Source organism: Centropristis striata, chromosome 5 (assembly GCF_030273125.1).
Source record: "Centropristis striata isolate RG_2023a ecotype Rhode Island chromosome 5, C.striata_1.0, whole genome shotgun sequence".
NCBI classification, from domain to species: Eukaryota; Metazoa; Chordata; class Actinopteri; order Perciformes; family Serranidae; genus Centropristis; species Centropristis striata.
In genome coordinates, this window is record NC_081521.1 from 5,999,149 (window position 1) to 6,016,841 (window position 17,693).

A 17,693-nucleotide genomic window follows, 5' to 3' on the forward strand; every position below is an offset into this window, starting at 1 on the left:
TGTTTTTTCATAACAATAGTAACATCATGTACACAAACTGGCATTTAAAAAAGGTAACATTCTGAAAATATGCTAAAGATTGATGTTGGTTGAAAGAATTTTGCTCAGTGAAAGTGGAAAATAATACTTATACGAGAACATTTTTGTCCTCTCAAGATATCAAAGCAATGTATTTAAAGGGATGCACAGGGTTTTACCAAAAACAAACACATTTTTTATTCAATACAGACTCACCATCTCCGTGAATTACTGACAATGACACCATTATCTATGGAGAAAGAGTCACTGGGGAGGCCTGCTATATTCCAAGCTCTGATCTTAATTGGATCTCCCAGAGTCTTACTGAGAGAGAAGTCATCTGCTGATGGAATGTTCTTCGACTAGAGAGATCAAGGTAGGTGAAAAGAAAGATAATCAGCAGTGAAATATGTCTTAGTTCAAAATAAGTGACCAAAACAGTCTTAATACAGAACCAGAAGGCTGTTACTTGGCAGAGTTTGGTCCATGACTTGGTGCAGTCCTGTCTGAAGCCTGCAGTGAAGGCCCCCAGGTAGGCGATGACCCCAGCAGAAATGAGAACATCTCCCGTCAGGTTGTCATACGTGCTCTGCAGGTCATCTGCAGCTTTAGACCATCTAAAGACAAAAATGTATTTAGCCAATATTATATTGTTATTATCTTAGGCCCCGTTCACACGAGGATGCTCGCGGGTAAAAACGACAACATATTTTATCGGAAGTGCCTTTGGTTTAGACGGTGACGGCGTTTTGGGGGCTTGAAGACGCAAAAATTTGAAACCATCTTCCAAAGTGGAAAAGTTAAATACGCTCCGCCGTAGCGTGTCGTCTACACTGACAAGACGCAAAACTCTGCTCAGATCTGCTCACGTCACGTACGTGTTAACGTCACATACATGCTCCAGTACAGGAAAATAAACAAACGTGGGATTATTTCCATGCGTCGGAACTTCAAGCTGCTCTGGCAGCTCTAATAAACTTACAGGAGTCTTTCCACCACATGTACAGGATATGTAGAGATAGTATTAGTGAACAGAGAAGGATCTGTAATTACCTCTATCACATTTTGGATGCAGCAATTTGTCGGAGGCGAGCCAGACGGCTGTGAACGAGACCTGGGAGATCTAGTGGATGGTGGAGAACTTTGTGGAAGGAGTAGCGGATGAAAATGTGTGGCGTGAAAACTTCTGCATGCCCAAAGATGCTCTTATCGCTTTAAGTGATGCCGCCTGGCTGCATACAATCGAATTTCACACACTTTTGCGTCACCGTATGCACGCAGATTTCCTCCCGAAAATGCACGTCTAAACGAGGAATAAAAAATGAAGACGTGACGCCACTTTTGCGTCTTCTGTTCAGACTGTCCTCGTGTGAACGGGGCCTTATTCACAAAAAATAATAAAGAAATAAATGTTTTTGTGCATCATCCTGACCTGGTCTTCTCTCCCCCCAGACCACCAATGAGTTTCTCAGCCCTCTCCAGCTTCCTAGCACACAAATCCACCTGGATCTCCAGCTGGGCTTTCTCCTCCGTCTTCTCTTCGAAGGTTTTCTGAAGGGCAGCCAAACGGTCCTCGACCTCCTTTAGCTCAGCTCTCTTCTGGTCCAGCAGGGCCATGGTGGCCGCCAGGGACTCCTGTGCCTCTGCAAGATTGGCCTTTTTTGGAGCCACAACCTAAAACCAAAGAGAGCGGTTGAGCTAAAATAGCAAATAGAAGCATACACGAGTTTATATTCAGGACAAGTCAAGAGAAAAATGTCTTTGCAGTGCTGTACCTTTGCCACCCTGTCATACACCTCCATTGCTTTGATCCACTTGCACAGACCCTCTGCTGCAGAGGAGGCCTTTGCCACAATAGTGGGGTCAAAGTCAGGATTAGTCATATACTCACTACGGATTTTTTGCATCACAGGGACCTGCAAAGAAAACAAGAGGAGTAAGTCAGTGCAAAATAAATTAAAAGCGTAAGTCTTTTCTTTTTTTAATAATACATTTAGAATTTGCACTCACAGGAATATTGTCCTTGTCGTATTCTCTAAGATCTCGTAAAAAGTTCATATCACCAAGTAGCTTTTTGCTTGGACCCCAGTAGTCAAGAACCTAAACAATAAAAAGATGTTACATTACATCACATCATTATGATAGAACTAAGTTGCAAGATTATAATGTTTTGAAAAGACAATGGTGATTTCTTTATTAGATATTTTTGTCCTCAGTCTAACCTTTTTTCCAGTCCCAGCTGGGTCAGCTATCTTATCCGGCTTTATCTCCTTCATCACACACACAGCTGACATCACCAGCTTTACCCCCGAAGGAGGATTCTTCATCGACTTCACAATTGTGACATCAGAGGGCTGAAACAAAACAGGCAGCTCAGCTTACTCAGCTGTCTAAACTGAGTGCATGGCTACACTTTAAAGATGTGCAGTTGAATGGTGCTCACCTTTAAAGTGTCCAAAGCTGAGAGAGCGGCCTCCAGGGCAGGGATGGCCTCAGCCAAGTCACTCTCACACTCGTTCTTCAGAGCCTGAGCTTCATTGGCTTTAATAGTTGCTGCCTCTTCATCAACACGCACAATTTTACTTTTGGCTTCCACCTCTACGGACTCCACTTCAATCACCTGTAAGTCATCACATTAAAAAATACATTCAGTATTGCATTTACATATACTATGATATATACTCTAGGTCAGGGGTCTCAAACTTGCGGCCCGCAGACCAATTGCGGCCCTCGTGACGATATTTTGTGGCCCACACCTTGATATGAAAGTTTAATGTGAGTTTTATATGAATGGCACTTTACCGTGTTGAGTGTGGAAGGTCCCTTTAATTACTTTTTTAAATAATTGTGTCTTTTGTTTTATAATTTTGTTTCTTTTTTAAGTAATTTTGTTTTTTTTCTGTCATTCTGTGGTTTTTTTGGTCATTTTGTGTCTTTTTTAGGTCATTTTGTGTCTTTTGAAAAATAATAATTTTGTGTCTTTTTAAGGTAATTTAGTGTTTTTTCAGTCATGTTGTGTCTTTCTTTGTAATTTTGTGTCTTTTTAAGGTAATTTAGTGTTTTTTCAGTCATGTTGTGTCTTTCTTTGTAATTTTGTGTATTTTTGGTAATTTTGTGTCTTTTTTTAGTAATTTTGTGTCTTTTTTTGGTCATTTTGATACCGCCTCCAGCGGCCCCCAGGTAATTTGAGTTTGAGACATCTGCTCTAGGTTGATGTTGAGGCTAAATACTGTGAAACATATTCACCTTCATCATTTTGTTGTTGTCTATCTTTGCCTGCTCCAGTTTTGGCTGCAGGTCGACAAGTTCCTTCTTCATCTCACCAACCTGCAGAGAAATATTGTAAAACAAGTTAAACAATGATATTCTGAATATTTTGTAATTTATTAAAAAAAGCAATTCCTGTGAAAACAGTGCTGCATCTACCTGAGATTCAGCGAAGGCTAATTTATCCAGACCATTGGTGTACCTCTGCTTTGCTTTCATAACAGTGTCTCTTTTCTGAGTGAGCAACAGTTTGAAAGCTGCAATCAGCTCCAGGTAGGATGTGGGTGTCACATAATTATGGCGACCTAGCTCAGAGAGGAATCTGCAATTGAAACAACACTGTAACTAAGCACTTCTAAATGTACTTTACCTTTGAATATGCAAGTTATAAATAAACACGTCATACCTCTGTGAGAGCTGCTTGGCAGACGTATGGAAAGTTTTGCAGATGGGTATGACCTCCTGCCTCTCATTCTCACTCATCTCCAGTGACTCGAGGAAGGAGTTGGCGACTCGTTCAAGAGCCTCTTCTGGCCATGGCTGTCAGTGCAGAGATGAGAAAGGACAGTGAGGATAGGAACAAATATGAGAGTATGAAAGACAGACTGCTGATACTGTATAGCAGTAGTAGCAGTACCCCCAATTTAACATGCATGTTGTCCGCGACCCCCACTCACTGAACAGAATCTCACATGCACAGTTTGGATCACCCAAAAAAGAAACAAAATGACCAAAAAAAGGAAACAAAATGACCAAAAAAGACACAAAATGACCAGAAAATGACCAAAAAAGGAAACAAAATGACCAAAAAAGACACAAATTGACCACAAAATGACCAAAAGACAAAAAATGACCAAAAAAAAGACACAAAATGACCAAAAGACAAAAAATGAGCAAAAAAAAGACACAAAATGACAAAAAAACAAACACAAAATGACCAAAAAAAGACATTAAGTGAACAAAAACACAATTGGCGACCCCAAGAAATCATCTTGCAACCCCAATTGGGGTCCCGACCCCAAGGTTGAGAATAGCTGCTGTGTAGAACATGGGTCTGAAACTCGCCAATTGTGGCCCTCGTGACGATATTTTGTGGCCCCCACCTTGATATGACAGTTTAATGTGAGTTTTATATGAATGGCACTTTACCGTGTTGTGTGTGGAAGGTCCCTTTATTTACTTTTTTTGGTAATTTTGTGTCTTTTTTTGGTTGTAATTTTGTGTCTTTTTTAATAATTGTTTGTCTTTTTTGGTCATTTTGTGTCTTTTTTGTCACTTTGTGTCTTTTTAAAGTAATTAAATGTTTTTTCAGTTATTTTGTGTCTTTTTTTGTCATTTTGTGTCTTTTTTGGTAACTGTGTGTCTTTTTTGGTCATTGTGTGTCTTTTTTTGGTCATTTTGTGTCTTTTTTTATTTTTAGGAATTTTGTGTCTTTTTTTGGTCATTTTGATACTGCCTCCAGCAGCCCCCAGGTAATTTGAGTTTAAGACCCCTGGTATAGAATATTGTCTAACATATATCAAATTTTTCTTTGTTTAGATGTTATCACTGACCCAGGGAGCACACATGACTAACTGTTTGACTGACTGACACATACATAGATACATACATAGACAGTTTTTTTGTCTATCATATGCATAATATTTCACTAAAGATAAAATACAAACAAACAATCATGCCGTTACAAATACAGTACCTGGAACCAGTCGATGGTACAGCAGTTGATAAGAGACGGAAATTGCCGCAGGCGATTTCGAAAGGCATCTCCAATAGGACTGAAGGCCACAACAATGTGCAGATTCTCTTTACAGCGTGCCACGAAAAAGGCGAACAGAGTCAAAGGACTCAACTCCAAATTCTTATTACCAGCCTGGGCAATGGGACGTACTGACTGGAGAAAGAGAGACAAAGTAAATGTTACATGAAACACAAAGTATATGATGCTCTACAACAGTAGTTCTCAACCTTTTTGAGTCGTGACCCCCAATTTAACATGCATGTTGTCCGCGACCCCAAGTCACTGAACACAATCTCACATGCACAGTTCAGATCACCCAAAAAAGAAACAAAATGACCAAAAAAAGGAAACAAAATGAACAAAAAGACACACAATTACCAAAAAAGACACAAAATGACCCAAAAAAGAAACAAAATGACCAAAAAGACACAAAATTACCAAAAAAGACACAAAATGACTTAAAAAAAGACACAAAATTACCCAAAGAAGGAAAGAAAATGACCCAAAAAAGAAACAAAATGACCAAAAATAGACACAATATGACTAAAAAAAGACACAAAATGACCAAAAAAGGGAACAAAATGACCAAAAAAGACACAAATTGACCACAAAATGATAAAAAAAGACACAAAATGACCAAAAAAAGGGAACAAAATGACCAACAAAGACACAAATTGACCACAAAATGATTAAAAAAAAAGACACAAAATGACCAAAAAAAGGAAACAAAATGACCAAAAAAAGGCAACAAAATGACCAAAAAAGACACAAATTGACCACAAAATGATCAAAAAAGGCACAAAAAAAAGTCACAAAATGACCAACAAAAGACACAAAATGACCAAAAAGACTAAATCACATTAACACATGAACACAGTGGAGACAGAGCTGACTTCCAAAATTATTTGGTGACCCCCAGAAATCATCTCGCGACCCCAATTGGGGTCCCGACCCAAAGGTTGAGAATAGCTGCTCTACAAGGGCATACATGCAGTCTGTGACAGCTTACCTCCATGATCTCTTGTTTTTCGTCCACGGCAAACAGATTAGGTACCTCTCCTGTGTTCAGGACACTGTCCACGTCTTCTAGAAAAACCTCATCTTTGATTTGAGCGTCAGTTAACAAGAAGACCGTCTTTTGACCTTTCACCCCAGCATTTTTCAGCAGCATCTAAAGAAAAATTTAAAGCAAGGAGGCTTTTGTTAAAACGATGGTAACACTTTACAATAACCAACTAGGTGACGTTTATAGATGGTTTATAAACCAATTATTAACCATTTACAAAGTGCTATAAATATTTAATCGTTAAATATTTTCAACCAATTTTTTAAAGGGATATAAATCATTTCAAAATCATTAACACACATCATATGGTGTTAAAAATGTTATAATGAGTGCAACTAAAACTATTAATAAACTATTAATTATAATTCAATTGTTTTAATGGTAAAGTAACTATAAACTTACATTAATATACCATCTATTTGTCATTTATAAATTATTTAGTTAGTTAAACATTAATGAATTATGTATTTACCATTCTAAATGGCCTATATACAGTTTATAAATGATGATTTAACATTAATAATCTGTTTACCATTTATAAATGATGGATATTGTAAAGTGTTACCAAAAGGATTATTGTTAAAGTCTTCCATGACAGTATGAATATGCAAAAGAATCACAAGCAGAGAGAAGAGAGGAGGAGAAAATACACTACTGGTCAAAAGTTTTAGAACACACCAACTTTTCCAGAATTTAATTGAAAATGATGCAGTTTAATGTCTCAGTGTACTCTGAAATTAATGCACATTTGCAACATTTAAAATTCTTTATTGAGCATGATAGTGTTTTGAAAGTAAAAAAAAGATTCAAAATCACATTTTATGTTGGACTAAAGGACTAAAAAAAGACAAAAAAGACACCAAAAGTCACAAAATGACTAAAAAAAAGACACTAAAAGTCGCAAAATGACCAAAAAAGACACAAAATTACTTACAAAGACATGAAAAGAATTAAAAAATGGACAAGACTCCATAGAGTTAAGTTGTTAACCCATTTCTTGTTCCCTGAAAAAGGCCTACTTGTATAATTCTGAAATGTACATTATCTTTCAGTTTTGGTTAAGCTTACCTTTTTTTATTTACCTCTGGCAGTTCACCACTTACCTTCATACCCTTTCAAGCTGTTCATTTGACGTGAACTGCTTGAATTTCAATAAAAAAATGGAAAAATTGGGGTGTTCTAAAACTTTTGACCGGTAGTGTACATGTGATGCCTCAGAATCACTTGTATTGCATTAATCACATCTTTCATAAAGCATAACGCTGACCTTGAGGTCATCTCTCCACTCAGTCATGCCGTAGCTCTTAGAGATCTCAGGCTGGAACATGGTCATGTGGGCCATGGACGTGGCCAGACGGGTGATGGACTGGCGTCCGCTGCCTCCCACTCCCACTAGCAGGGCATTTCCTCCTGGCTGCTTCAACACACGGCTGATACGGGACAAGTGCTCCAGGACATAGCTACATAATGCATTACATAAAAAAATGTTCTCAGTTCAATTTCCATGCAAGGAGTCAGAGTTAACAGAAAAACATGAATTTGCTGCACAAAAGCTCAAGTCATTTGGTTGCATGTCAATTATTCTCCTTTTTCATAATTTTTTAACAGATGTACATAAACATATAAACATTTACACACATAACGTATATTTAGACCTATACATATACATATACATGCATCTGCCCCGTCTAAGTAATAAGATAGAAATAAGAACCAGTTACCTAAATATTCACTACGCATTTCCTTATATCAATTTTGGTTCGAAAAAAAAAAGGGAGTAGGCTGAAGTATAAAATACTTATCTAGGCCTAACCCCTGATACTCAACACTTCAAATAAGAAATTTTCTCTCTATATACAGCCACTTAATGTCAAATAAATATGTATTTTTATTAGTAGTAGTAGTATTATTTATCTATTTACTTATTTTTTTATCGGTCATGATGAGTGTTAAAAACTAAATAGCTAGAGACCAATATTTTTGCAGCACACAAAATTTAATTGACTTAATAATACCCAAACTGTTTACCGGAAGATGACGAGGTACATGCGATTCTTGTGCATCTGGTTGTATTCATCAAGACACGACTCCACCACTTGAGAAAAGCTTTCCATTGAGGGCACCTCAGCGTACAAACGCTCATCATCCTCCAAGTCAGGGTTCATGTAGTCACCAAACAGAAGATTTCGCATGTCTTCCTCAACCAGCTGAGAAAGGAAAAAACATTATAGCACACATTAAAACATATATATTGTTCCATATCGTCACACTGTTAGAATAATCGCAAAGTAATTTTTTGTCAAAATTGTTTTTTTGCCTAATGATGCCGGCCACCTATGGTAAAATCTCCTACATCCTCAGTTGATCAGATCATGTGATTTTACCCCTTTAAGATAATGGCCTATGTCAAGTGTGTGACTTAAGCTGATTTATTATGACTAAGTCAAAATAAAATGTGACTTAGGCAATTTTTTTGAACATGCCTTTGTGACTTAAGCAAGATATGGTAACACTTTATTTTGAAGGTGTCTACATAAGAGTGACATGAGCATGTCATAAACATGACATGGGATGTGTCATGAACATTAATGACACTTTGAAGTAACATTAATGCTCATGATACTTGTCATGTCATGTTTCTGACAGGTTTGTGTGACTCTTATGTAGACACCTTCAAAATAAAGTGTTACCATATCTTGCTTAAGTCACAAAGGCATGTTCAAAAAATTGCCGAAGTCATTTATTTCTCTTAAGTTACATAATTTACACACAGTGTTATTACTATGCCAATAACCGTCCTTTGTTACATCCTTTTTGAGTGAAATGATCAATAAATGTCATATGTTACACTTTTGGTGAAGTTTTTTGTGTTTCCTGCAAAACTTGAAAAAATGAGTTAGGCGATTATTTCAACAGGGTGACGATATGCTAGTAGAAAATATATCCCAAAAAACATATAAAATCGTATTTGGATCCTTGGTAGAAAGGAGTGACACAAGGCCAAAGCAGCTTTCATATTTCCTGCATTTCTGAACATGCTGTGAAACAATAATAGTAAATCACGTGACACTACAACCAATATGACTGAATCTAAACTTACTCTACTGCCTTGTTTCAGGTGATCAAACACCTGGTCAAAGGACTCTTTGAAGTGATCTTTTAGGATGCCGTTCATCAGCTTATAGAGCCATGTTCGATCTTTGTCATCAACCAGACGGTCATAGTAGACGCGGAAGACCTCGTGGACAAACAAGCGAATCATAGTGCGCTTGTTCTCTAGAGACTCCTTCTTCAGCAGCAGGCAGCCTTGGATAACACGTGAGAAGTCCCGCAGGTTGAAGGTGTAATGAGACTTGGCTGGAGTTGGAAGCAAGTTCTCCATGGCTTTCTTATACACCTTTGGTATTTAGAGAAATAGAATTCAAGCATTGCGGAATAAAATATATGGTTTTAATAATACATGGAATTAACCCTCTGGAGTCCGGGGCTATTTCGGCCATTTTTAAATCCTTTTCATTCTGCCTGTATATAACACTTAAAACATTGTTTACCACGTCATGTCGGTGTCTTTTTTTATCAGCACAACCTCACTTTTATGACCTGATAATTATTTTTTCACTTTGACTTGCTGTATTAACATTTTCAACCCCAAGAAACACAACAAAATGTTGCAAATGTGGACACAAGTTGCATATAAGAGGTAAAATGAGGATAACATCTAGTTCTATATTTTTATACTAAATATATATTGACCTTATCTCAGGTTTTACTTGGCCTATCATCATCAAACAAAAACTGGCATGGAGTTTTAAGCCAGTATTTTAGAGGGAAGTTGATGGCAGGGAAACACACTGCTTCGTTTTTACGCCATGACATCATGAAGAAGTCATATGATTTGATAATGTTGGCGTGATTGGTGACTCCAGAGGGTTAATATATGAAAAACTTTACAAATATTCAAATCCATTTCATTTGTAGAGCTGTGATTTCTGTATGTTTTCGAGGGGGGACTCACTTCCATTGTAGCTGTCACTATTTGGTTGCCAACGGTGAAATATTCAGGTGGGAATTGATTGTTTTTGAGGTAGAAGGCCACCACGCTGGAGAAGATTCGAACCATGGTGTCATCACTGAAGGCATTGATGCTAAAAATGTTGAAATGCCGCAGGAAGCGGGCTGTCACAGCGTTCCTCCCGCCACCAGGAGGGCCCATAGCTGAGATGAGCTGGAGGTCAACAAGAGAAATCCTGGAGGTGTCCTTCAGGTCATACCTGAGAAAGGACAATAGTTTACACAGCAATGTTGAAGTTTCTCTATGGCCCTGAAGCTTAAGTCTTTTTACTTCATTATTATTTTCTTTTGATATGAAATTGGCATCTTAGGCCCCGTTCACACGAGGACGCTCGTGGGTAAAAACGACAAAATATTTTATCGGAAGTGCCTTTCGTTTTTACGGTGACGGCGTTTTGGGGGCTTAAAGACGCAAAAATCTGAAACCACCTTCCAAAGTGGAAAAATTAAATACGCTCCGCCGTAGCGTGTCCGTCTACACTGACAAGACGCAAAACTCTGCTCAGATCTGCTCACGTCACGTATGTGTTTTTATGTCACATACATGCTCCAGTACAAGAAAATAAACAAATGTGGGATTATTTCCATGCGTCGGACCTTCAAGCTGCTCTGGCAGCTCTAATAAACTTACAGGAGTCTTTCCACCAAATGTACAGGATATGTAGAGATAGTAATACTGAACAGAGAAGGGTCTGTAATTACCTCTATCACATTTTGGATGCAGCAATTGGTCGGAGGCGAGCCAGACGGCTGTGAACGAGACCTGGGAGATCTAGTGATGGTGGAGAACTTTGTGGAAGGAGTAGCTGATGAAAATGTGTGGAGTGAAAACTTCTGCATGCCCAAAGATGCTCTTATGGCTTTAAGTGATGCTACCTGGCATGCATACAATCGAATTTCACACACTTTTGCGTCATCGTATGCACGCAGATTTCCTCCCGAAAATGCTCGTCTAAACCAGGAATAAAAAGTGAACACGCGACGCCACTTTTGCGTCTTCTGTTGAGACCGTCCTCGTGTGACCGGGGCCTAATAGTGGATGGCTCATACCAGTTTCCATGGTCTATATACTGTCGAAGAAGCTCCACAGGAGGCTGTGCTCCAAACTGTTCCAGTGCAGGCATGTTCATGTCATCTACAAAGATAACACACTTCTTTCCCACGGGGGGGCCATACACTCCCTTCCTCCTCTTATCTAACCTGGACATGATGATATTCTGGAAGATGCAATGAATACAGTCAAGAAATTAATCAAAAATTAAACATTTGGGTGACTCTCATGAACATGGTACAGCTCATAGCAAAAATCCAAGAGCATTAAATACATATTTTCTTTGACCCTTTATAACAAATATAATCTAAAGTCACAGTTTAATATTAATTTATAATCTATTTGGAAAATTTTAAGGTATTTTCTGACATTTTTGAGACACTGTGAGCAGAATTCATTACCGTAACACATTTTTAAACGAAAAAGTTTTTGGGTTGTTTTTTTTCTTTGGCAAGCACTTAAATATGCTCAAGGGTAGCTGGTAGCACCAAAATGTATTTTATTAAAATAAACATATTTTAATGCAAACAATTCTATCATTACCGTAACATTTTAACAATTTTTTCTCATCAATTGTCATTCAGATTTTGTTCTTTATACATTGTTAAATACCATTATGTTTGATTACATTCTGTTAAATGATACATTTTTAAACAATGTATGTATATGTATATTTATTTTTATAAAGTTTATTAAATATTTATTGTATACAAGTGTGGGGAAACCATGACATTTTTATCTGGACGCATTACGGTGATGAATTTGTGAATCAAAAATATGTTAAAAAATAAAGAAAATATTATTTTAGCACAAAACAATAAATTGTGCCTCATCATGGCTATATTGTGCATTCATATAAAAGTGAAATATATTTAGTTTAATAAAGTATGTCCTTATAATCTTCACAGACATAACTTGATTCATGAGAATCACCCATTTACCCTTTCTTTGTTTGTTTAAATGGCTACACTTTACTTATACTGTTTTCTAGCAATCCAAACACCAATAAAAAACGTTTTTTTTTCATCCTTGCTTCCTAATTGCTGACCTGAGTTTGGTTGGCGCTAGTGCGAGCAGAAAAATTGACAAAGAAGGGAAGATAGCAGTCTTTGTCCAGATTGTTCATCAACTTCTCCTTAACATACACCGACTTCCCAGTGCCAGTAGGACCAACAAACAGGTGAGGCCTAAGCAGAGAAACATAGAAAAGGTTTTGATGAAAAAATATCCAATTTGTCAGATGGAATGTATATAAATCCAGGGTAAATGCTCAATAACCAGTATACATGGCAAAGGTGGAAGTCAAACAATAATTTAACCCATAAGAACCCATGGTGACACCCATGTAACAAACACTTTAAATATTCTAGAAGCTCCCATATTCAGCTTGATGCTTGACCTTAACTCATTAAATGGCTAAGTTTAAACCCATTTAACAATTCTTATTCGTTAATAGGGTGTCCTGCATTGCATTTAACTTGTTCTCACCATATTTCCTGAACAAATTGAAGTCACAATTTTGATATATGTTATGGAGATGCAAACAAAAAGGCGCATGGTTATTTGTTTTTATTTATTATTGATTTATTCTTATTTTGTTACTTAAAAACAAATCTGAAAAATAATTTGTTGTTAAACAGCACTATTAATGTCACAATTTAGATAAATGTTGTGGAGATGCAAAGAAAGAGGCAAATTTGTGTTTCTGTAAGCAGAAAACGTGTCTTTTTTTAGTTTTAAAATAAGAAATACCATAAACGCCCAATGTATCGTATATGTCACATCACAGATCTTTGACATGTAGGGGTAGAATTTTTATTTAAAACATCATAAATGTGTTCTATGTGGTTCACTTGGTCTTTGGTATATCCCCCATAATTTTCCTTTAACCCATTGAAGCATGGAAAGCGGATACGTCGTTTTGCAGTATTTGTATAAGCTCTCAAATACTTTTTGAATTTCATTTCTATCTGCTACAGAGGCTGAAAAATATATTATTTAGTAGGAAGCGTTGACACTTCTGTTGAATTTCCAGAAAAACTTCAGGTTTTAGGGGCTTATTTTAAAATCACCCAGAGGTTTTACAGGCGTTTTAGGCGTTTAAGGATTACTGGGTCTGGGTTCTTATGGGTTAAGGCAATACTGTACTTTCAACATTTGTATATAAATGCCATTGTGACCTCTAGAATACTAACACTCCGTATTGGATGCAGAGGTCCATGAGGTAGGTGTAGCGGACTGTGTCTATGGTGGGAACAATGATCTCTTGCACTTTGGTGTTTTTGTCCCCCAGGTTGACATTCTTGATGGAATCATTCCAGTGAAGCCAGCGGCCTTTTCCTTTAAACTGATCAAGAGATTACTGTATGATTTATGGAGTTAAACAAAAGTGGAACACCTGTGCGTGATTTCATTACACAGTACCTCATAGAAATAGTCATACACCAGCCCTTTATCATCCATTGGACACTCCCATTTGCTCACAGTGGCAGGGATTGGATGCTCGTCTTTCTTCCCTGACACAATCACCCTGAAGAACTCACTAAACTTCTCTCTGCTGTCTGCATCACAGCTGCCACCCACAGACCACACCAGGGAGAAAGCAAAAGCTGCCTGCAATCATAAAGGAAGAGAAGGGAGGTGTCATACAAAAATATAATCAACTGAAATGGAAATACAAAAACAACAACACTGAAATGGAGGTGCAGATGTTTGCAAGGAGCAGTTACAAAACAAGACATTTTAATAATTAAGGTTTGAATATTTTTAGAAATGACAAATGATTTAGTCCTTTTACCATGATCCAGGTGCGTATATTTTTGTCCCCAGGACTTATTTTCACAGGTTCAGTGAGCAGCATCTCAAACAGTCGACACAAGGACACCACAGTGTTACTGTTGCTAGTGGGAACAACTTCCTGTAGACAAAACCATAATGCAGCATGACAAAATGTCTGTATGAATAAAAGAACACTTATAAATGGTCCACACACTGCAAAAAGCCACCTCACAAAAACAAGAAAAAAAGTAGAAAAATTAGGTGTATTTTGCTTAAAAATAGCAAAATTTTTTTTGCCAATGGAACAAGAAAAGTTGGCTTGTCAAAACAAGTAAAAATATCTAATCTTGATGAACCCAAAAATACATTAGAATTAGTGTATTCCAACTAATAATAAGTGCATTTTTCTTGATTATAATGAAATACACATGACCTTTTTTCTCAATATGTTGAAAAATATACGGAACAGAACCACAATATATTTCTTGAAACCAGCAAAGTCAGACTAAAAAAAACAAATTGACTTTTCTTGATACAGCTACAAAGATTTCCATCTGGCTGCTTGTTTTCAGTATGTGAAGAGGTAAAATTATGTCAAAGTTATGATTTCTTATGCTTGAAATAAGAAATTATTACTTTGAAATAGCAGTTTTATACTTGTAAGTGTTGATGAAACAGCTTTTTAACTTTTGATATTCTAGTTTCAAGCATGTATTTACTCAGTATAGGTCATAAAATCTCAGTAACAAGCTGTAATATCTTATTTAGATCATTAAGGAACAAAACAGTTAAAACAAGTTAAATAGTCTAACATAAAAGATGCTGACTAAGAAGAGAACTATCTTATCAGACTAAAAATAAGCATATATCCCCTTTGGACTAAGATATTTAATCTTACTTAGATTTTTGCAGTGCAGGCATTTGTGTCTGGGTTGTTCTGCGAAACTTACTCTGCAATGTTTACGCAGCATTCTGATGGCAGGTGGCAGGAGCCAGTGGAAGAGCTCCAGCAGCAGGGAGCGGTTCTCTGGGCTCTGCAGAGCATCTGGAAGGGTGTTCAACCAGGACAACACTAAGGGCTCCCAGCCCAACTGAGACGGTTCCAGGTAGATCATACCACATCGACTGACTGTGGCAGGCTGCAGTGGAAGAAAAAAATGGACAAAAAGACCTTTTTATAAAATAAAAATTGGTAATTGGCCATAACACAATTTAAATGCCGGGAAAGCATTACCGCATTTCTACCATTAAAACCTGGGGCGCTGTTGTGTTATTCTACCATTAAAGCCGGGAAAGCGGATAAGTCGTTTTGTAGTATTTGTAGTTTTTTTCTACCTATTTTCGGTCTCTTGGCCAATGAAATGCATCATGGGACTATTCCAGAACTTTGGAATCATGGTGGAAGACGACTATAGCGAAGGGAACTCAGATATAACAGCTATAAGCTCTCAAATACTTTTTAAATTTCATTTCTATCTGCTACAGAGGCTGAAAATCTATTATTTAGTAGGCATTGACACTTCTGTTGAATTTCCAGAAAAACGTTTTAGGCCTAAATGGGTTATTAGAATGACAGAAGTATTTTCCATTGACTCTTTCTAATTTTTCATGTTGCAATGTGTTTTTCAGAGAGAGGCCATTTGAGATGTTCCTGCAGTTCTCCAGAAAACATTTTTTCCAGGCGTTTTAGGCCTAAATGGGTTAACTGCACACATCTAACTCACAGAGGCTTGTGATAGATCCATTGCTTCAAAAATCAGACTCATCTGATTGGACATTTGGATGATCTCACCACTCATCAGGCACAACTGTAGAAGAAGAGAAAAGCAAAAAAGATCTTGCTCAAACATGTGAAGAACAAAAACATAAATATGAAATGTCTTTACTGTGTATTTTGTACCTTTTTGTTGTCATCCAGCACAGTGTTCATGCTCTCAATCCATAGTGTGTCTATGGGACCATCAAACACCACCCATTTACGGTCCGGTGTGTCGGCTGATGCAAACTCGCGAAATGTGTTGGCCACAATCCCATCTGTCCACTAATAATGAGGAAAAGTAAAAGGTGAAATAGTAAGAGTTCTTGAGCTCCATCAATACTGGGAATACAAACACAAGAATAGAAGAGGAGCTAAGGCATAGGTCTACCTCATGAGAAACTAGGTCAAACTGTCCAAATAGCTGTCCCATGGTGATGGACTTTGGGTTCAGTGTCCTGTAGATGATCTTCTCCACCTCGCCGTTCCCTCTTTCGTTCATGAGAGTCAGCGTATCAGCTAGAACGTGTAGCACTTTGGTCTTTCCAGCAAAAGGTTCTCCCACCAGCATGAACCTGATGCAGAAAAAAAACTATATCTTCATGCAAAATCAAATATTCCCTTCAAGCCCATGTCCCAGTCTTGTGAAATACTGTATAACTGGAAACATGCAAAATAATAGGATAAATAATAATAATAATAATAATACATTTTATTTGTAATGCACTTTACATTAGAGTAAATCTCAAAGTGCTACAGATTAAAAGCATAACAGTCTAATTATAAAAAGGACGGGAGGAACCAAAGGTTTTGCTAAAAAGGAAAGTAATAGGATATCATAAAACAATAACAGCGAAATTAAAATACAACATACCCATGCCTGACGATCATCATCTCATATGTCTGGATCATCTTTTTTAAGAAGACCTGTGTTGGCTGTACATTGTGATTTTTACAGCACTCTTCAGCAGCCTCCAGAAACAGCTGCCAAGGACATTAAAAAAGCTTTATGTAATTTCCAATATTAGATAATAATAGTAAATACACAGATATTGTTAGAATATCAAATAACACAATAATAATGTCTTTAAATATACCTGATAGTCAGCTTCAGGAAGGGATATGCCTGGGAACAAATCGCTGGTGATTCCATTGAACAGCGGAATATCGTGGGAGAGAAACTTGGGCTCATTAACATCCTTTATGGACCTCAGGAGCTGGATGTTACAACAAGCAGAGAAAAGTGAAAGGGTCAAAAACTTCAAAACAATCTAGAGAAGCTCCTTGGGTGATTCTCATGAACATGGTCCAGCTCATAGCAAAAATCCAAGAGCATTGAATACATATTTTCTTTGACCCTTTATAACATATACAATCTAAAGTAACTGTTTAATATGAATTATAATCTATTTGAAAAATTTTAAGGTATTCACTGAAATTTTTTAGAGACACTGTGAGCAAAATTCATTACTGTAACACATTTTTACATTTTTTTAAATTAAAAAAAAAACAACAAAAGTTTTTTTTTTCTTTGGCAAGCACTTAATATACTCAAGGTTAGCTGGTATCACCAACATGTATTTTATTAAAATATACACATATTTTAATGCAAACGATTCTTTCATTATCTTAACATTTAACCATGTTTTCTCATCAATTTTCATTCAGAAAGCTTTATACATTGTTAAAAACCATTATGTTTGATTATATTCTGTTAAATTATACATTTTTAAACAAATATATATTTATTTTTTATAAAGTTTATTAAATATTTAAGTGTGGGGAAACCATGAAATTTTTATCTCGACGCAATACACTAATGAATTTGTGAATCAAAAATATGTTTAAAATGATAGAAAATATTATTTTAACACAAAACAATGAATTGTGTCTCATTATGGCTATATTGTTCATTCATATAAAGGTGAAATATATTAATTTAATAAAG

The 17,693-nt window shown here is 36.8% G+C and overlaps 1 protein-coding gene across 1 annotated transcript in view; it reads right to left on the reverse strand.

Moving 5' to 3' along the window:
- The window catches only part of dnah12 (dynein, axonemal, heavy chain 12), a 46,494-nt gene that overhangs the window by 7,600 nt on the left and 21,201 nt on the right, over positions 1-17,693 (reverse strand). The window contains exons 30-56 of the mRNA XM_059333111.1: positions 16,843-16,962; positions 16,620-16,729; positions 16,137-16,320; positions 15,890-16,030; positions 15,714-15,797; positions 14,940-15,128; positions 14,009-14,128; positions 13,636-13,824; positions 13,407-13,558; positions 12,260-12,398; positions 11,211-11,377; positions 10,105-10,360; positions 9,190-9,486; positions 8,118-8,296; positions 7,357-7,549; positions 6,033-6,194; positions 4,982-5,176; positions 3,692-3,825; positions 3,445-3,607; positions 3,265-3,345; positions 2,462-2,638; positions 2,241-2,372; positions 2,029-2,118; positions 1,794-1,934; positions 1,451-1,692; positions 488-635; positions 235-380 (exon numbers count right to left, since the gene is read on the reverse strand). Coding sequence (XP_059189094.1) covers positions 235-380; positions 488-635; positions 1,451-1,692; positions 1,794-1,934; positions 2,029-2,118; positions 2,241-2,372; positions 2,462-2,638; positions 3,265-3,345; positions 3,445-3,607; positions 3,692-3,825; positions 4,982-5,176; positions 6,033-6,194; positions 7,357-7,549; positions 8,118-8,296; positions 9,190-9,486; positions 10,105-10,360; positions 11,211-11,377; positions 12,260-12,398; positions 13,407-13,558; positions 13,636-13,824; positions 14,009-14,128; positions 14,940-15,128; positions 15,714-15,797; positions 15,890-16,030; positions 16,137-16,320; positions 16,620-16,729; positions 16,843-16,962 — 4,331 coding nt within the window. The remainder of the gene's footprint in view (positions 1-234; positions 381-487; positions 636-1,450; positions 1,693-1,793; positions 1,935-2,028; positions 2,119-2,240; positions 2,373-2,461; positions 2,639-3,264; positions 3,346-3,444; positions 3,608-3,691; positions 3,826-4,981; positions 5,177-6,032; positions 6,195-7,356; positions 7,550-8,117; positions 8,297-9,189; positions 9,487-10,104; positions 10,361-11,210; positions 11,378-12,259; positions 12,399-13,406; positions 13,559-13,635; positions 13,825-14,008; positions 14,129-14,939; positions 15,129-15,713; positions 15,798-15,889; positions 16,031-16,136; positions 16,321-16,619; positions 16,730-16,842; positions 16,963-17,693) is intronic.